Below are 21154 nucleotides of genomic sequence, written 5' to 3' on the forward strand. Positions count from 1 at the left end.
AAAGGGCAGTAAATGGGAGCTTAGAGCAGAAAAACACCTTCATTGACATTGCCCAGGAAGGCTTCGCTGGAAAACAGAATCCATGGAAGGAAAAAGAAAGAAAGGAAGATTACCTTCTGTGAGGGAGACTTTAAACATGAAGGGCCGAGATTTAATACTGGGTTAGGCCCAGAGCTGTGAGCGGTAATTGCAGAGAAAGGAAAGAGTCCAGGAAAATAAGGAATTAAAATGAGACTGTTCTAGAGTAAAGAAGGCACAAGAACTAATCTTTCAGGGTATAAAACTCACTGGGCCCTTTCCAAAATCAGTCATGGGATGTATCCTTGTGAAACTAGCAAGTTCCTGTGATATGAAAACTCCTGACAAAGCCTACAAGAGATTTTTAGAGCATTCTTTTTTCTATAATTTCCCACAAAAGAGGATCCAGAAGAAGCCACATTCCTTAATTTTCTCATAGAACCTGCAAATACTCCAAGGAATTGGTCAGGAGATGTGGCCTTTAGGGCAGAGAGAGGAAACCTGCATGTTAGGGCTGAGCAGAAAGGAAGCAGCTGGTGCAGTGAAGACTCACTAGCCTGTAGCCCTCAGGAGGAGGTTTGTGCTCGAGGCTGAAGCACTGTGGGAGGTGGGTTATTATCCTGCTGACAATAATAAACTGCGGCATCATCAGCCTGGAAGTTGTTGATGGTGAGAGTGAAGTCTGTCCCAGACCCACTGCCTCTGAACCGGTCAGGGACACCAGATGCCCGGTTCGTTGCCTTGTAGATGAGCAGCTTAGGAGCCTGTCCTGGTTTCTGCTGGTACCAGGCTAAGTAGCTGCTCACACTCTGGCTGGCCTTGCAGTTGATGGTGACCGTTTCTCCTTGAGACTTAGCCAGAGAGGCTGGAGACTGGGTCAGCACAATGTCCCCACTGGCACCTGCAATCAGAGTGGACAGTTACCATGTATACATTTATAAACACACTTTTTCACACATACATTAAAATATACCATTTATACCACAACATCTAGTGATATTACATATCAGCAAATAATTGTTTCCATTTTGCAAATAACTGTCACTTCCCACTATATGTTAAAATCATTTTTCAACTCTAGAAAGATACTACTCTAGAGAGATTGAAACAGTTTTAATTTCTCACCAGAGGCCCAGAACAACAGGGACATGAGGACCAGAGTGTGTGGCACCATCTTGCTGCCCCTGCCTGCCTGACGCAGATCAGCTCCCATAGCAAAGGCCCTGTTTGTAATATTTGAGCAGCCAGGCTGGTGTTGGAGGGTCTTATGCAAAGCAGTCAGTGAAATGAAAGCAAATTACATGGGCGGTAGGTTGTGAAACTAGCCAACGTACTTCAAGAGCCAAATATATCACATAAAGTGTAATTTTATGACTAGAAAAGACAAAGCAGGGTCATAAAAAATAGAAGCTCTAATATCTAAAAACAAAAACAAAACAAAAAACTTGCAGTCCAGTGGATTCCAACTCATGACAACCACATGTGTTACGCAGTAGAGCTGCTCCATAGGGTGTTCTTGCCTGTGTTCTTTATAGAAGCAGACTGACAGGCTTTTCTTCCAGGGTGCCACTCCGTGTGTTCAAACTGCCAACCTTCAGGTTAGCAGCCCTTCACAACTGCTTGAAACACCTATAACCTAATGAATAGCTTCAATTTTAACTTAAAAAAATTTTAAATCATTTTAGGTTATATAAATGTTGACTGGTTTCCTCAAATCAACAGTTTTGTGAAACAATAAAAAATGCTGGGAAAAAAAAACAAGAAAAGGGAAAAATATTAGAAATTTTTGCCTCAATGTTTGATAAAATTTATAGCTAGAAAATGTCTGAGCTCCGATGATACTTGTATCCTGAAGGATACCTAAAACACACTGCAAGCACTTGAGATTGGATTCCAGGGCTATGGAAGGGCCAGAGAAATGGAAGACCAGCCCTGAATTACTCGTATTGAAAGTCCTCGGGGAGCCTATATCGAGCTAGGGCCCAGGATGGCTACATCACAAAGGAAGTGATTTGTGGAAATGGAGAGGAAAAAACAAGCAGGATTTCCTTGTAAAGCTGTGATTGAATGCCAGCTCTTCAAAAAGAGTTTCATTCCAGGTATGGATGGCCTCGGTGGGCCTGGAAGTCTTCAGCCTTGAAGGTGAGACTTCATCTCTCTTACTTTGGATATATTATCAGGAGGGACCAGGAGGACCTGCAGGAGATCATGCGTCATAAAGCAGAGGGTCAGCAAAAAAAGAGAAAGAGCCTCGAAGAAATGGATTGACATGAAATAAATGTTATAGCAACAGAGACCTGTCCACCTATCACAGTTAGACTATTTTGGCTTCATTGTTTCTTGTATCCCTGATTGCACAGAATCTCTGCATCATCCCGTGTGACTGTCATTGCAGGTTTCTGCCAGCAGATGGCGGTGACACAAGCTTCTCAAGTTTCTGTGGAAGAGCTTCCATCAGCTGAAGGGCCAGTCAGAGTCTTCTCTACACTGACCTGAGAGGTCACTTAACCTGGGGAGACTCCTAAGGCCCTCATTGACTTCACTTCCACCCGTGTTGATGGGGTGCCCGCCCGCTTCAGTGGTGGTGGTCTGAGGCCAACTTCACTCATCATCATCCTCAACAGCAGATCAAAGATAGTAGAACAATCTGCTGTGTTCCAAAATCAAGATATCCTCTCATAACAATGTGACCCCAGATATAAACCTCTTACCAGGGCAGAGGTGGGGGAAGGTCTCACTTACTAGGCACTCTCACAGAGATTGCTGTGGTTTATTTGTTTTGATCACACAAAAAAGTTGGCATGAAGTAGTCAGAAAATCGGCAACTAGGCCTTCTCTGGCTCCAAAAGAGAGCAGGCCTCCAGCCCTTCCTGCTCGCTTCCTTTAAATCTGCTCTCAGCCTTCACTCTGGGCATCACTAGGCGGCCATTTGCAGTCCCATCTGACCCTCTCTAACCTGTATCAACCCTGACTCCCAAGTGCCTTTACTGCTGCCCCAGAGCAGCACCTCCTCTCTAGGCCAAAGGCTAGAGCCACTATCCCCTGGGCTTTCGGGTCCCTGTTTCACCACTCAAGTTTATGTCAGAGAAAACATCTCAGGAACGAGAAAATACTAACTAGATCCCTGCTTGCCTTTTGTATAAAAGCAATGCAAGTTATATTATCCCAAATACGTTAAAAAAAAAAGTTCCTAGTATAAAACTGAGTAACAGAAAATAAGGCCCTTCAATTATAAGAAAACTTAAAAAATGGAGTGTCTCCTTTTTTGTGTGTGTGTGTGTTTTATAAGACAGAATTTTACCTTTTTCTTAGAAGAAGTTTTTAACAAATCTATTTTGGCTTTCTCTGTACCCTTCATATTCCCATTTCCCTACTTGTTGTTAACTGCCGCTAAGTTGATATTCAACTCATACCCACTGTAAATTCCAAGCTTCTTCTTTATAATAATGCCCTCACCCAAACCAAGAACGCGACGGTCCCTCCCTTACTTCATCACATTCATTTTGCAAAACCTAAACACTGGAAAAAACTCCACCCTCCACACACCTGCATCCATGTTCCTAATGTGGCTGGAGAAAAACACATAATTATTCTGATTCTCTCATTGTAAATTTATGCACACTGCCTCAGGACAGCCCTTAATCCTACCTCACACTGGTACTGCATTTACCTAGTTGGTTCAGTCTCCATCCTTTCTCTTTTCTTTTCTCTTCAATTTTAACACCTACTTCTCATCCCCATATCAGCAAATGACGTCATTTGCTGTGTCTTGGAAGAGCTTCCACTAGCTCCTCTCATGCATCTTCTGATCCACAGGCATCTACACCCCATGTGCTGCCTTCCTGCCTGCCTGCCTGCCTGCCTGCCTGCCTGCCTGCCTGCCTGCCTGCCTGCCTGCCTTCCTTCCTTCCTTCCTTCCGTCCTTCCTTCCTTCCTTCCTTCCTATTACTGTAGATGAGCAGACAGCCCTCCTACCTGAGGCCAGGCCCTCTGCTCCTGTAGCCCTGTCCCTCCAAGGGCATCCTGGCATTTCTCACCTCTCTTTTCTGAGTTATCCATGTTCCCCTCACTTTAGCATCGTTTCTGTCAGCATGAAACATCATTTTTAAAAGCTCTGCTAGTTTCACATCCCTCTCCAGTTATGTCCTGTTTCACTCATTGAAAGACTTCTAGGTAGTCACGAAACCAAGGCCGTGTCTTTTCATACTCCCCAAATGATGCGATCTCCACAATTCTTTCTACCACCAAGGCCATATTTTCCATATACTGATCCTTCTTTATTTCCAACTTTGTCACTCTAATCACTATCCTGATTGCATATTCAATCAATTTCAGACCCCAGAACTTGGTAAAAATCTTCTATTTCTTCGTCTTTGGCCTTAGTGGTTGGTGGGTAAATTTGAATAATACTTGTATTAACTGGTCCTACTTGTGGGGCTGTAGATGTTATTCTGTCACTGTCAGCCTTGTACATCAGGATGGATTTTGAAATGTTCTTCTTGATGAAAAGTGCAACGCCATTCCCTTCAAGTTGTCATTCCTGGCATAGTAGACCATACGATTTTCCGACTCAAAATGACCAATACCAGTCCATTTCAGCTGACTAATGCCTAGGATATTGATCTTTATGCATTCTATTTCATTTTTGACAATTTCTCATTTTCTAAGACTTGTACTTCATACGTTCCACATTTCAATTATTATTGGATGTTTTCAGCTGTTTCTTCTCATTTTGAGCCATGCCACATCACCACACCAGTGTCCCGAAAGCTTGACTCCATGCGTGTCAATAAAGTCAACTCTAAGGAGGCAGCTCTTCCCCAGTCGTCTTTTGAGTGCCTTCCAGCCTGAGGGGTTCATCTTCTGGCCCTGTAACAGACATTGTTCCCCTGCTATTAATAAGGCTTTCACTGGCTGATTCTTTCAGAAGCAGACCACCAGGTCCTTCTTCCTAGTTTGTCTTAGTCTGGAAGCTCAGCTGAAATCTGTCCACTGTGGTGACCCTCCTGGTATTTGTATATCAGCAGCATAGCTACCAGCATCACAGCAATACGCAAGCCCCCACAGTATGACAGCCTGACAGACGTGAATTCTGTATCTAATTTCTGGAAGTTTTTTTTCAGATCTGTAGTGCCCTGCTTTTAGTTTTTGTGCCGTGCGTGCTATATAAAGTTTATCATTTATTTCTTTAGATAAACTCACACAGCTCCCAAATCTAAAGCGTGAAGAGGATGCCTTTGTTCTCTGTTATTTCAGTAGCATCACCTTCATATTCATATCCCAGTTATCTCATGTTCTGGGATGTTAAGGATCTCTGACTTCTTGGGGGTATCAGTCTTTGAAAAATTATTTGTGAGGTGTCCTGAGGATTTATGATGGGTGTGCCCTCTTCCAGAGCAGCTTCCACTTGTTGGACCTATCTATGGGGCTTCCTTAAACAAATTTCCAGGTTGGAGAGTTCCAGAATCACCTAGGCCATACACACCTGGAGTGAAACTCATTGGAAGGTTGACTTTCAGACACAACTTTCCAAGGAAATCTTGCTTATTTTTTCCTGTCCATTTCCACAATGGCCCTAGAGCCCTTTGATCATTTCCTAGAAGCTGTGGGAAGGATAGGTTCACTTTCTTTGCTTCACACTGACTTTGGGATTGTAGTCCTCCCCTCTTGGCTCTAGCACAACATAGGGTTCCTGAGGACTCCCCACATGGGTAATTTCTGGGCCTGTCTTCCATTTCCCTGGATCTTACATACCCTAGAATTAAATCTTTAGTGTATGCAATGAGCTTAAACTGTCCTTCAGGATAAAAAGTGGCTTTAGAGCTCAGACATTTTCTGGCCATAAATTTTTATCAAAAAGTGAGCCAAAAGTTCTCCATTGTCATCTGTGCTTTCCTTTATACATTTCTAGCATTTTGTATTATTTCACCAGGATTGTAGATCTCAGGAAACAAGCCCATCATTTATGGACCTTGAACCCATTTCATTTTTGTTTTTCCTTATTTCAAATAGAAACTCTTCTGAAGAGAAGCTAATGTTTGTAGTTTTAGAGCTTCTTAGTTGATATTAGAGCTTCTAAGTTGACTACTTTGTGTTTTCTAGTCATTGGCTCTTGATGTACATTGCTTAGTTTCAAAACCGACTGCCTGTGTACTTTGCTTCCATATTCAATGATGGCTTTTCATAGACCCCCCAGGCCAAGTCTGCCTGCTTATATTTTTTAAATGGGGACTTTGCAATCTGAGCTGATCTTTATCAAGCAGGTGAAGGCAGCAAGATGGTGTTACAGGCTCCTGTCCTCATGGTCCTGTTGCTCTGGGTCTCTGGTGAGAAATGAAAAGTGTTTCAATCCCTTTAGAGAAGTTTCTTTGTAGAGCTGAAAAATGATTTTAGGACATAGTGGTAAACAATCAGTTAATGATGTGTGACATATATTCCACTGAAATGCACTTTTAAAATGGTGTATTTTAACGTGCCTATGAAAAAGTGTGTGTATGTATGTATAGTTATTGTCCTCTCTGATTGCAGGTGTCAGTTCGGACATCATGGTAACACAGACTCCAGTCTCCTTGACTGTGTCTCCAGGAGGAAAGGTCACCATCAGTACAAGTCCAGCCAGAGTGTTAGCAGCATTTTAGCCTGGTACCGGCAGGAAGCAGCACAGGCTCCTAAGCTGCTTATCTCAGTTGCATCCCACTAGGCATCTGAGATCCCTGACCGGCATCGTGGCAGTGGGTCTGGGGCAGACGTCACTGTCACCATCAGCAGCTTCCAGGCTTAGGATGAGGCAGATTATTGCCGTTAGCAACATTATGGCTACACTCTCACAGTGCTTCAGCCTGGAACACAAGCCTCCTCCCAGGGCTGGAGGCCTGTGAGTCTTCACTGCACCAGCTGCTTCCTTCCTCTCCAGTCCTGGACATGCACACTTCCTCTATCTGCCCCAGAAGTCTCATCTCCTAGACATGGAATTTTCTCTCCAAAGTGATCTTCCTATTCAGATAGGCCTACATTTTGAAATGAGATATCAAATAAATGCTACAAGCCATCCAGGCCTGTCCACTTGTCCCAGTTAGAGACCATTGGTTTGACCTTCCTTCTTTCCTTGATTACACAGCATCTCTGGGTTATGCTCGTGTGTCTGATATTTTAGGTTCCAGAGGGTAGGTCCTGCTGAATAGGTGCCAGAATCTCTGCTGTCTCTAAGGAGAGACAGCCTCCCTAGCTGTAGGGACAGTCAGAGTCTCATCTACACTGACTGGAAACGCTATTTGGGTTGTCAGCTTAAACAGGAACAGGGACCTTCAGGCGTCATTTACCACACTTCATCTATACCTGTTGTTGGGTTGCTGAACAGGTTTCAGTAGTACTTACAGATTAATACAGGCTAGAAAGAAAGCCTGGTGATCTACTTCTGAAAAATCAGCCTGTGAAAATCCTGTGGATGACAGCAGTCAGATCTTATTGTTCATTGGGTTGTCATGACTCAGGGGCTGACAAGATGGAAACTAACAAGAAGAAAGAACCATGATTTTATTCAGTCACAAAATTTATCTTGGGTGCCCAAGGGGTTAATTTAAAGAGGAAGTAATGAAAAAAGAACATGGAAAAGCTGGCCCCCGTTTCTAGAGTGATATGGTTAATGAGTTGGGGACTGGCCTTTGAAAGAATGAGTGCCACTGAGAGAAATGGAGAGAGGAGAAAAGGGCAGTAATATGGAGCTTAGAGCAAGGAAACACCTTCATTGACATTGCCCGGGAAGGCTTGGCTGGAAAAAAAGAATCCATGGAAGGAAAAAGTAAGAGTGGAAGATCACTTTCTGTGAGGGAAATTATAAACATGTAGGGCTCAGATTTAATACTGGGTTAGGTCCAGAGCTGTGAGGGGTAATTGCAGAGAAAGGAAATGGTTCAGGAAAATAAGGGATTAAAATGAGACTGTTCTAGAGTAAAGAAGGCACAAGAACTAATCTTTCAGGGTATAAAACTCACTGGACCCTTCCCCAAATAAGTCATGTGATCTATCCTTGTAAAATAAGCAGGTTCCTGTGATAAGAAATCTCCTGAGAAAGCCTACAGGAGATTTTTAGAGCATTCTTTTTTCTATAATTTCCCATAAAAGAGGATCCATAAAAAGCCGCATCCCTTAAGTTTCTCCTGGAATCTGCACATACTCCAAGGAATTAGTCCGGAGATGTGGCCTTTGTGTCAGAGAGAGGAAGCCTGCGTGTTCAGGTTGAGCAGAAAGGAAGCAGCTGGTGCAGTGAAGACCGTTTGGCCTGTAGCACTCCAGAGGCGGTTTGTGTTCGAGGCTGAATCACTGTGGAAGGTGCCTTATTATATTGCTGACAATAATAAGCTGCAGCATCATCAGCCTGGAAGTTGTTGATGGTGAGAGTGAAGTCTGTCCCAGACCCACTGCCACTGAACCGGTCAGGGACCCCAGATACCTGGTTCGATGCATAGTAGATGAGCAGCTTAGGAGCCTGTCCTGGCTTCTGCTGGTACCAGGCTAAGTAGCTGCTCACACTCTGACTGGCCTTGCAGTTGATGGTGACCGTTTCTCCTTGAGACTTAGCCAGAGAGGCTGGAGACTGGGTCAGCACAATGTCCCCACTGGCACCTGCAATCAGAGTGGACAGTTACCATGTATACATTTATAAACACACTTTTTCACACATACATTAAAATATACCATTTATACCACAACATCTAGTGATATTACATATCAGCAAATAATTGTTTCCATTTTGCAAATAACTGTCACTTCCCACTATATGTTAAAATCATTTTTCAACTCTAGAAAGATACTACTCTAGAGAGATTGAAACAGTTTTAATTTCTCACCAGAGGCCCAGAACAACAGGGACATGAGGACCAGAGTGTGTGGCACCATCTTGCTGCCCCTGCCTGCCTGACGCAGATCAGCTCCCATAGCAAAGGCCCTGTTTGTAATATTTGAGCAGCCAGGCTGGTGTTGGAGGGTCTTATGCAAAGCAGTCAGTGAAATGAAAGCAAATTACATGGGCGGTAGGTTGTGAAACTAGCCAACGTACTTCAAGAGCCAAATATATCACATAAAGTGTAATTTTATGACTAGAAAAGACAAAGCAGGGTCATAAAAAATAGAAGCTCTAATATCTAAAAACAAAAACAAAACAAAAAACTTGCAGTCCAGTGGATTCCAACTCATGACAACCACATGTGTTACGCAGTAGAGCTGCTCCATAGGGTGTTCTTGCCTGTGTTCTTTATAGAAGCAGACTGACAGGCTTTTCTTCCAGGGTGCCACTCCGTGTGTTCAAACTGCCAACCTTCAGGTTAGCAGCCCTTCACAACTGCTTGAAACACCTATAACCTAATGAATAGCTTCAATTTTAACTTAAAAAAATTTTAAATCATTTTAGGTTATATAAATGTTGACTGGTTTCCTCAAATCAACAGTTTTGTGAAACAATAAAAAATGCTGGGAAAAAAAAACAAGAAAAGGGAAAAATATTAGAAATTTTTGCCTCAATGTTTGATAAAATTTATAGCTAGAAAATGTCTGAGCTCCGATGATACTTGTATCCTGAAGGATACCTAAAACACACTGCAAGCACTTGAGATTGGATTCCAGGGCTATGGAAGGGCCAGAGAAATGGAAGACCAGCCCTGAATTACTCGTATTGAAAGTCCTCGGGGAGCCTATATCGAGCTAGGGCCCAGGATGGCTACATCACAAAGGAAGTGATTTGTGGAAATGGAGAGGAAAAAACAAGCAGGATTTCCTTGTAAAGCTGTGATTGAATGCCAGCTCTTCAAAAAGAGTTTCATTCCAGGTATGGATGGCCTCGGTGGGCCTGGAAGTCTTCAGCCTTGAAGGTGAGACTTCATCTCTCTTACTTTGGATATATTATCAGGAGGGACCAGGAGGACCTGCAGGAGATCATGCGTCATAAAGCAGAGGGTCAGCAAAAAAAGAGAAAGAGCCTCGAAGAAATGGATTGACATGAAATAAATGTTATAGCAACAGAGACCTGTCCACCTATCACAGTTAGACTATTTTGGCTTCATTGTTTCTTGTATCCCTGATTGCACAGAATCTCTGCATCATCCCGTGTGACTGTCATTGCAGGTTTCTGCCAGCAGATGGCGGTGACACAAGCTTCTCAAGTTTCTGTGGAAGAGCTTCCATCAGCTGAAGGGCCAGTCAGAGTCTTCTCTACACTGACCTGAGAGGTCACTTAACCTGGGGAGACTCCTAAGGCCCTCATTGACTTCACTTCCACCCGTGTTGATGGGGTGCCCGCCCGCTTCAGTGGTGGTGGTCTGAGGCCAACTTCACTCATCATCATCCTCAACAGCAGATCAAAGATAGTAGAACAATCTGCTGTGTTCCAAAATCAAGATATCCTCTCATAACAATGTGACCCCAGATATAAACCTCTTACCAGGGCAGAGGTGGGGGAAGGTCTCACTTACTAGGCACTCTCACAGAGATTGCTGTGGTTTATTTGTTTTGATCACACAAAAAAGTTGGCATGAAGTAGTCAGAAAATCGGCAACTAGGCCTTCTCTGGCTCCAAAAGAGAGCAGGCCTCCAGCCCTTCCTGCTCGCTTCCTTTAAATCTGCTCTCAGCCTTCACTCTGGGCATCACTAGGCGGCCATTTGCAGTCCCATCTGACCCTCTCTAACCTGTATCAACCCTGACTCCCAAGTGCCTTTACTGCTGCCCCAGAGCAGCACCTCCTCTCTAGGCCAAAGGCTAGAGCCACTATCCCCTGGGCTTTCGGGTCCCTGTTTCACCACTCAAGTTTATGTCAGAGAAAACATCTCAGGAACGAGAAAATACTAACTAGATCCCTGCTTGCCTTTTGTATAAAAGCAATGCAAGTTATATTATCCCAAATACGTTAAAAAAAAAAGTTCCTAGTATAAAACTGAGTAACAGAAAATAAGGCCCTTCAATTATAAGAAAACTTAAAAAATGGAGTGTCTCCTTTTTTGTGTGTGTGTGTGTTTTATAAGACAGAATTTTACCTTTTTCTTAGAAGAAGTTTTTAACAAATCTATTTTGGCTTTCTCTGTACCCTTCATATTCCCATTTCCCTACTTGTTGTTAACTGCCGCTAAGTTGATATTCAACTCATACCCACTGTAAATTCCAAGCTTCTTCTTTATAATAATGCCCTCACCCAAACCAAGAACGCGACGGTCCCTCCCTTACTTCATCACATTCATTTTGCAAAACCTAAACACTGGAAAAAACTCCACCCTCCACACACCTGCATCCATGTTCCTAATGTGGCTGGAGAAAAACACATAATTATTCTGATTCTCTCATTGTAAATTTATGCACACTGCCTCAGGACAGCCCTTAATCCTACCTCACACTGGTACTGCATTTACCTAGTTGGTTCAGTCTCCATCCTTTCTCTTTTCTTTTCTCTTCAATTTTAACACCTACTTCTCATCCCCATATCAGCAAATGACGTCATTTGCTGTGTCTTGGAAGAGCTTCCACTAGCTCCTCTCATGCATCTTCTGATCCACAGGCATCTACACCCCATGTGCTGCCTTCCTGCCTGCCTGCCTGCCTGCCTGCCTGCCTGCCTGCCTGCCTGCCTGCCTGCCTGCCTTCCTTCCTTCCTTCCTTCCGTCCTTCCTTCCTTCCTTCCTTCCTATTACTGTAGATGAGCAGACAGCCCTCCTACCTGAGGCCAGGCCCTCTGCTCCTGTAGCCCTGTCCCTCCAAGGGCATCCTGGCATTTCTCACCTCTCTTTTCTGAGTTATCCATGTTCCCCTCACTTTAGCATCGTTTCTGTCAGCATGAAACATCATTTTTAAAAGCTCTGCTAGTTTCACATCCCTCTCCAGTTATGTCCTGTTTCACTCATTGAAAGACTTCTAGGTAGTCACGAAACCAAGGCCGTGTCTTTTCATACTCCCCAAATGATGCGATCTCCACAATTCTTTCTACCACCAAGGCCATATTTTCCATATACTGATCCTTCTTTATTTCCAACTTTGTCACTCTAATCACTATCCTGATTGCATATTCAATCAATTTCAGACCCCAGAACTTGGTAAAAATCTTCTATTTCTTCGTCTTTGGCCTTAGTGGTTGGTGGGTAAATTTGAATAATACTTGTATTAACTGGTCCTACTTGTGGGGCTGTAGATGTTATTCTGTCACTGTCAGCCTTGTACATCAGGATGGATTTTGAAATGTTCTTCTTGATGAAAAGTGCAACGCCATTCCCTTCAAGTTGTCATTCCTGGCATAGTAGACCATACGATTTTCCGACTCAAAATGACCAATACCAGTCCATTTCAGCTGACTAATGCCTAGGATATTGATCTTTATGCATTCTATTTCATTTTTGACAATTTCTCATTTTCTAAGACTTGTACTTCATACGTTCCACATTTCAATTATTATTGGATGTTTTCAGCTGTTTCTTCTCATTTTGAGCCATGCCACATCACCACACCAGTGTCCCGAAAGCTTGACTCCATGCGTGTCAATAAAGTCAACTCTAAGGAGGCAGCTCTTCCCCAGTCGTCTTTTGAGTGCCTTCCAGCCTGAGGGGTTCATCTTCTGGCCCTGTAACAGACATTGTTCCCCTGCTATTAATAAGGCTTTCACTGGCTGATTCTTTCAGAAGCAGACCACCAGGTCCTTCTTCCTAGTTTGTCTTAGTCTGGAAGCTCAGCTGAAATCTGTCCACTGTGGTGACCCTCCTGGTATTTGTATATCAGCAGCATAGCTACCAGCATCACAGCAATACGCAAGCCCCCACAGTATGACAGCCTGACAGACGTGAATTCTGTATCTAATTTCTGGAAGTTTTTTTTCAGATCTGTAGTGCCCTGCTTTTAGTTTTTGTGCCGTGCGTGCTATATAAAGTTTATCATTTATTTCTTTAGATAAACTCACACAGCTCCCAAATCTAAAGCGTGAAGAGGATGCCTTTGTTCTCTGTTATTTCAGTAGCATCACCTTCATATTCATATCCCAGTTATCTCATGTTCTGGGATGTTAAGGATCTCTGACTTCTTGGGGGTATCAGTCTTTGAAAAATTATTTGTGAGGTGTCCTGAGGATTTATGATGGGTGTGCCCTCTTCCAGAGCAGCTTCCACTTGTTGGACCTATCTATGGGGCTTCCTTAAACAAATTTCCAGGTTGGAGAGTTCCAGAATCACCTAGGCCATACACACCTGGAGTGAAACTCATTGGAAGGTTGACTTTCAGACACAACTTTCCAAGGAAATCTTGCTTATTTTTTCCTGTCCATTTCCACAATGGCCCTAGAGCCCTTTGATCATTTCCTAGAAGCTGTGGGAAGGATAGGTTCACTTTCTTTGCTTCACACTGACTTTGGGATTGTAGTCCTCCCCTCTTGGCTCTAGCACAACATAGGGTTCCTGAGGACTCCCCACATGGGTAATTTCTGGGCCTGTCTTCCATTTCCCTGGATCTTACATACCCTAGAATTAAATCTTTAGTGTATGCAATGAGCTTAAACTGTCCTTCAGGATAAAAAGTGGCTTTAGAGCTCAGACATTTTCTGGCCATAAATTTTTATCAAAAAGTGAGCCAAAAGTTCTCCATTGTCATCTGTGCTTTCCTTTATACATTTCTAGCATTTTGTATTATTTCACCAGGATTGTAGATCTCAGGAAACAAGCCCATCATTTATGGACCTTGAACCCATTTCATTTTTGTTTTTCCTTATTTCAAATAGAAACTCTTCTGAAGAGAAGCTAATGTTTGTAGTTTTAGAGCTTCTTAGTTGATATTAGAGCTTCTAAGTTGACTACTTTGTGTTTTCTAGTCATTGGCTCTTGATGTACATTGCTTAGTTTCAAAACCGACTGCCTGTGTACTTTGCTTCCATATTCAATGATGGCTTTTCATAGACCCCCCAGGCCAAGTCTGCCTGCTTATATTTTTTAAATGGGGACTTTGCAATCTGAGCTGATCTTTATCAAGCAGGTGAAGGCAGCAAGATGGTGTTACAGGCTCCTGTCCTCATGGTCCTGTTGCTCTGGGTCTCTGGTGAGAAATGAAAAGTGTTTCAATCCCTTTAGAGAAGTTTCTTTGTAGAGCTGAAAAATGATTTTAGGACATAGTGGTAAACAATCAGTTAATGATGTGTGACATATATTCCACTGAAATGCACTTTTAAAATGGTGTATTTTAACGTGCCTATGAAAAAGTGTGTGTATGTATGTATAGTTATTGTCCTCTCTGATTGCAGGTGTCAGTTCGGACATCATGGTAACACAGACTCCAGTCTCCTTGACTGTGTCTCCAGGAGGAAAGGTCACCATCAGTACAAGTCCAGCCAGAGTGTTAGCAGCATTTTAGCCTGGTACCGGCAGGAAGCAGCACAGGCTCCTAAGCTGCTTATCTCAGTTGCATCCCACTAGGCATCTGAGATCCCTGACCGGCATCGTGGCAGTGGGTCTGGGGCAGACGTCACTGTCACCATCAGCAGCTTCCAGGCTTAGGATGAGGCAGATTATTGCCGTTAGCAACATTATGGCTACACTCTCACAGTGCTTCAGCCTGGAACACAAGCCTCCTCCCAGGGCTGGAGGCCTGTGAGTCTTCACTGCACCAGCTGCTTCCTTCCTCTCCAGTCCTGGACATGCACACTTCCTCTATCTGCCCCAGAAGTCTCATCTCCTAGACATGGAATTTTCTCTCCAAAGTGATCTTCCTATTCAGATAGGCCTACATTTTGAAATGAGATATCAAATAAATGCTACAAGCCATCCAGGCCTGTCCACTTGTCCCAGTTAGAGACCATTGGTTTGACCTTCCTTCTTTCCTTGATTACACAGCATCTCTGGGTTATGCTCGTGTGTCTGATATTTTAGGTTCCAGAGGGTAGGTCCTGCTGAATAGGTGCCAGAATCTCTGCTGTCTCTAAGGAGAGACAGCCTCCCTAGCTGTAGGGACAGTCAGAGTCTCATCTACACTGACTGGAAACGCTATTTGGGTTGTCAGCTTAAACAGGAACAGGGACCTTCAGGCGTCATTTACCACACTTCATCTATACCTGTTGTTGGGTTGCTGAACAGGTTTCAGTAGTACTTACAGATTAATACAGGCTAGAAAGAAAGCCTGGTGATCTACTTCTGAAAAATCAGCCTGTGAAAATCCTGTGGATGACAGCAGTCAGATCTTATTGTTCATTGGGTTGTCATGACTCAGGGGCTGACAAGATGGAAACTAACAAGAAGAAAGAACCATGATTTTATTCAGTCACAAAATTTATCTTGGGTGCCCAAGGGGTTAATTTAAAGAGGAAGTAATGAAAAAAGAACATGGAAAAGCTGGCCCCCGTTTCTAGAGTGATATGGTTAATGAGTTGGGGACTGGCCTTTGAAAGAATGAGTGCCACTGAGAGAAATGGAGAGAGGAGAAAAGGGCAGTAATATGGAGCTTAGAGCAAGGAAACACCTTCATTGACATTGCCCGGGAAGGCTTGGCTGGAAAAAAAGAATCCATGGAAGGAAAAAGTAAGAGTGGAAGATCACTTTCTGTGAGGGAAATTATAAACATGTAGGGCTCAGATTTAATACTGGGTTAGGTCCAGAGCTGTGAGGGGTAATTGCAGAGAAAGGAAATGGTTCAGGAAAATAAGGGATTAAAATGAGACTGTTCTAGAGTAAAGAAGGCACAAGAACTAATCTTTCAGGGTATAAAACTCACTGGACCCTTCCCCAAATAAGTCATGTGATCTATCCTTGTAAAATAAGCAGGTTCCTGTGATAAGAAATCTCCTGAGAAAGCCTACAGGAGATTTTTAGAGCATTCTTTTTTCTATAATTTCCCATAAAAGAGGATCCATAAAAAGCCGCATCCCTTAAGTTTCTCCTGGAATCTGCACATACTCCAAGGAATTAGTCCGGAGATGTGGCCTTTGTGTCAGAGAGAGGAAGCCTGCGTGTTCAGGTTGAGCAGAAAGGAAGCAGCTGGTGCAGTGAAGACCGTTTGGCCTGTAGCACTCCAGAGGCGGTTTGTGTTCGAGGCTGAATCACTGTGGAAGGTGCCTTATTATATTGCTGACAATAATAAGCTGCAGCATCATCAGCCTGGAAGTTGTTGATGGTGAGAGTGAAGTCTGTCCCAGACCCACTGCCACTGAACCGGTCAGGGACCCCAGATACCTGGTTCGATGCATAGTAGATGAGCAGCTTAGGAGCCTGTCCTGGCTTCTGCTGGTACCAGGCTAAGTAGCTGCTCACACTCTGACTGGCCTTGCAGTTGATGGTGACCGTTTCTCCTTGAGACTTAGCCAGAGAGGCTGGAGACTGGGTCAGCACAATGTCCCCACTGGCACCTGCAATCAGAGTGGACAGTTACCATGTATACATTTATAAACACACTTTTTCACACATACATTAAAATATACCATTTATACCACAACATCTAGTGATATTACATATCAGCAAATAATTGTTTCCATTTTGCAAATAACTGTCATTTCCCACTATATGTTAAAATCATTTTTCAACTCTAGAAAGATACTACTCTAGAGAGATTGAAACAGTTTTAATTTCTCACCAGAGGCCCAGAACAACAGGGACATGAGGACCAGAGTGTGTGGCACCATCTTGCTGCCCCTGCCTGCCTGACGCAGATCAGCTCCCATAGCAAAGGCCCTGTTTGTAATATTTGAGCAGCCAGGCTGGTGTTGGAGGGTCTTATGCAAAGCAGTCAGTGAAATGAAAGCAAATTACATGGGCGGTAGGTTGTGAAACTAGCCAACGTACTTCAAGAGCCAAATATATCACATAAAGTGTAATTTTATGACTAGAAAAGACAAAGCAGGGTCATAAAAAATAGAAGCTCTAATATCTAAAAACAAAAACAAAACAAAAAACTTGCAGTCCAGTGGATTCCAACTCATGACAACCACATGTGTTACGCAGTAGAGCTGCTCCATAGGGTGTTCTTGCCTGTGTTCTTTATAGAAGCAGACTGACAGGCTTTTCTTCCAGGGTGCCACTCCGTGTGTTCAAACTGCCAACCTTCAGGTTAGCAGCCCTTCACAACTGCTTGAAACACCTATAACCTAATGAATAGCTTCAATTTTAACTTAAAAAAATTTTAAATCATTTTAGGTTATATAAATGTTGACTGGTTTCCTCAAATCAACAGTTTTGTGAAACAATAAAAAATGCTGGGAAAAAAAAACAAGAAAAGGGAAAAATATTAGAAATTTTTGCCTCAATGTTTGATAAAATTTATAGCTAGAAAATGTCTGAGCTCCGATGATACTTGTATCCTGAAGGATACCTAAAACACACTGCAAGCACTTGAGATTGGATTCCAGGGCTATGGAAGGGCCAGAGAAATGGAAGACCAGCCCTGAATTACTCGTATTGAAAGTCCTCGGGGAGCCTATATCGAGCTAGGGCCCAGGATGGCTACATCACAAAGGAAGTGATTTGTGGAAATGGAGAGGAAAAAACAAGCAGGATTTCCTTGTAAAGCTGTGATTGAATGCCAGCTCTTCAAAAAGAGTTTCATTCCAGGTATGGATGGCCTCGGTGGGCCTGGAAGTCTTCAGCCTTGAAGGTGAGACTTCATCTCTCTTACTTTGGATATATTATCAGGAGGGACCAGGAGGACCTGCAGGAGATCATGCGTCATAAAGCAGAGGGTCAGCAAAAAAAGAGAAAGAGCCTCGAAGAAATGGATTGACATGAAATAAATGTTATAGCAACAGAGACCTGTCCACCTATCACAGTTAGACTATTTTGGCTTCATTGTTTCTTGTATCCCTGATTGCACAGAATCTCTGCATCATCCCGTGTGACTGTCATTGCAGGTTTCTGCCAGCAGATGGCGGTGACACAAGCTTCTCAAGTTTCTGTGGAAGAGCTTCCATCAGCTGAAGGGCCAGTCAGAGTCTTCTCTACACTGACCTGAGAGGTCACTTAACCTGGGGAGACTCCTAAGGCCCTCATTGACTTCACTTCCACCCGTGTTGATGGGGTGCCCGCCCGCTTCAGTGGTGGTGGTCTGAGGCCAACTTCACTCATCATCATCCTCAACAGCAGATCAAAGATAGTAGAACAATCTGCTGTGTTCCAAAATCAAGATATCCTCTCATAACAATGTGACCCCAGATATAAACCTCTTACCAGGGCAGAGGTGGGGGAAGGTCTCACTTACTAGGCACTCTCACAGAGATTGCTGTGGTTTATTTGTTTTGATCACACAAAAAAGTTGGCATGAAGTAGTCAGAAAATCGGCAACTAGGCCTTCTCTGGCTCCAAAAGAGAGCAGGCCTCCAGCCCTTCCTGCTCGCTTCCTTTAAATCTGCTCTCAGCCTTCACTCTGGGCATCACTAGGCGGCCATTTGCAGTCCCATCTGACCCTCTCTAACCTGTATCAACCCTGACTCCCAAGTGCCTTTACTGCTGCCCCAGAGCAGCACCTCCTCTCTAGGCCAAAGGCTAGAGCCACTATCCCCTGGGCTTTCGGGTCCCTGTTTCACCACTCAAGTTTATGTCAGAGAAAACATCTCAGGAACGAGAAAATACTAACTAGATCCCTGCTTGCCTTTTGTATAAAAGCAATGCAAGTTATATTATCCCAAATACGTTAAAAAAAAAAGTTCCTAGTATAAAACTGAGTAACAGAAAATAAGGCCCTTCAATTATAAGAAAACTTAAAAAATGGAGTGTCTCCTTTTTTGTGTGTGTGTGTGTTTTATAAGACAGAATTTTACCTTTTTCTTAGAAGAAGTTTTTAACAAATCTATTTTGGCTTTCTCTGTACCCTTCATATTCCCATTTCCCTACTTGTTGTTAACTGCCGCTAAGTTGATATTCAACTCATACCCACTGTAAATTCCAAGCTTCTTCTTTATAATAATGCCCTCACCCAAACCAAGAACGCGACGGTCCCTCCCTTACTTCATCACATTCATTTTGCAAAACCTAAACACTGGAAAAAACTCCACCCTCCACACACCTGCATCCATGTTCCTAATGTGGCTGGAGAAAAACACATAATTATTCTGATTCTCTCATTGTAAATTTATGCACACTGCCTCAGGACAGCCCTTAATCCTACCTCACACTGGTACTGCATTTACCTAGTTGGTTCAGTCTCCATCCTTTCTCTTTTCTTTTCTCTTCAATTTTAACACCTACTTCTCATCCCCATATCAGCAAATGACGTCATTTGCTGTGTCTTGGAAGAGCTTCCACTAGCTCCTCTCATGCATCTTCTGATCCACAGGCATCTACACCCCATGTGCTGCCTTCCTGCCTGCCTGCCTGCCTGCCTGCCTGCCTGCCTGCCTGCCTGCCTGCCTGCCTGCCTTCCTTCCTTCCTTCCTTCCGTCCTTCCTTCCTTCCTTCCTTCCTATTACTGTAGATGAGCAGACAGCCCTCCTACCTGAGGCCAGGCCCTCTGCTCCTGTAGCCCTGTCCCTCCAAGGGCATCCTGGCATTTCTCACCTCTCTTTTCTGAGTTATCCATGTTCCCCTCACTTTAGCATCGTTTCTGTCAGCATGAAACATCATTTTTAAAAGCTCTGCTAGTTTCACATCCCTCTCCAGTTATGTCCTGTTTCACTCATTGAAAGACTTCTAGGTAGTCACGAAACCAAGGCCGTGTCTTTTCATACTCCCCAAATGATGCGATCTCCACAATTCTTTCTACCACCAAGGCCATATTTTCCATATACTGATCCTTCTTTATTTCCAACTTTGTCACTCTAATCACTATCCTGATTGCATATTCAATCAATTTCAGACCCCAGAACTTGGTAAAAATCTTCTATTTCTTCGTCTTTGGCCTTAGTGGTTGGTGGGTAAATTTGAATAATACTTGTATTAACTGGTCCTACTTGTGGGGCTGTAGATGTTATTCTGTCACTGTCAGCCTTGTACATCAGGATGGATTTTGAAATGTTCTTCTTGATGAAAAGTGCAACGCCATTCCCTTCAAGTTGTCATTCCTGGCATAGTAGACCATACGATTTTCCGACTCAAAATGACCAATACCAGTCCATTTCAGCTGACTAATGCCTAGGATATTGATCTTTATGCATTCTATTTCATTTTTGACAATTTCTCATTTTCTAAGACTTGTACTTCATACGTTCCACATTTCAATTATTATTGGATGTTTTCAGCTGTTTCTTCTCATTTTGAGCCATGCCACATCACCACACCAGTGTCCCGAAAGCTTGACTCCATGCGTGTCAATAAAGTCAACTCTAAGGAGGCAGCTCTTCCCCAGTCGTCTTTTGAGTGCCTTCCAGCCTGAGGGGTTCATCTTCTGGCCCTGTAACAGACATTGTTCCCCTGCTATTAATAAGGCTTTCACTGGCTGATTCTTTCAGAAGCAGACCACCAGGTCCTTCTTCCTAGTTTGTCTTAGTCTGGAAGCTCAGCTGAAATCTGTCCACTGTGGTGACCCTCCTGGTATTTGTATATCAGCAGCATAGCTACCAGCATCACAGCAATACGCAAGCCCCCACAGTATGACAGCCTGACAGACGTGAATTCTGTATCTAATTTCTGGAAGTTTTTTTTCAGATCTGTAGTGCCCTGCTTTTAGTTTTTGTGCCGTGCGTGCTATATAAAGTTTATCATTTATTTCTTTAGATAAACTCACACAGCTCCCAAATCTAAAGCGTGAAGAGGATGCCTTTGTTCTCTGTTATTTCAGTAGCATCACCTTCATATTCATATCCCAGTTATCTCATGTTCTGGGATGTTAAGGATCTCTGACTTCTTGGGGGTATCAGTCTTTGAAAAATTATTTGTGAGGTGTCCTGAGGATTTATGATGGGTGTGCCCTCTTCCAGAGCAGCTTCCACTTGTTGGACCTATCTATGGGGCTTCCTTAAACAAATTTCCAGGTTGGAGAGTTCCAGAATCACCTAGGCCATACACACCTGGAGTGAAACTCATTGGAAGGTTGACTTTCAGACACAACTTTCCAAGGAAATCTTGCTTATTTTTTCCTGTCCATTTCCACAATGGCCCTAGAGCCCTTTGATCATTTCCTAGAAGCTGTGGGAAGGATAGGTTCACTTTCTTTGCTTCACACTGACTTTGGGATTGTAGTCCTCCCCTCTTGGCTCTAGCACAACATAGGGTTCCT

At 43.4% G+C, this 21154-nt stretch overlaps 3 gene segments (V, D, J or C); all 3 read right to left on the reverse strand.

The window, feature by feature from the left end:
• Window positions 1–584: 584 nt before the first annotated feature.
• On the reverse strand, window positions 585–4077 carry LOC135227236 (Ig kappa chain V region 3381-like). The segment is given in 2 exon segments: window positions 585–919; window positions 4056–4077. Coding segments are annotated over 2 exon segments (357 nt in total).
• Window positions 4078–8248: 4171 nt separating this feature from the next.
• LOC135227687 (Ig kappa chain V region 3381-like) lies at window positions 8249–11798 on the reverse strand. The segment is given in 2 exon segments: window positions 8249–8640; window positions 11777–11798. Coding segments are annotated over 2 exon segments (414 nt in total).
• A 4171-nt stretch (window positions 11799–15969) lies between these two features.
• On the reverse strand, window positions 15970–19519 carry LOC104846914 (Ig kappa chain V region 3381-like). The segment is given in 2 exon segments: window positions 15970–16361; window positions 19498–19519. Coding segments are annotated over 2 exon segments (414 nt in total).
• Between the last annotated feature and the right edge of the window lie 1635 nt (window positions 19520–21154).

This window comes from Loxodonta africana, chromosome 15 (genome assembly GCF_030014295.1).
Source record: "Loxodonta africana isolate mLoxAfr1 chromosome 15, mLoxAfr1.hap2, whole genome shotgun sequence".
NCBI lineage: Eukaryota > Metazoa > Chordata > Mammalia > Proboscidea > Elephantidae > Loxodonta > Loxodonta africana.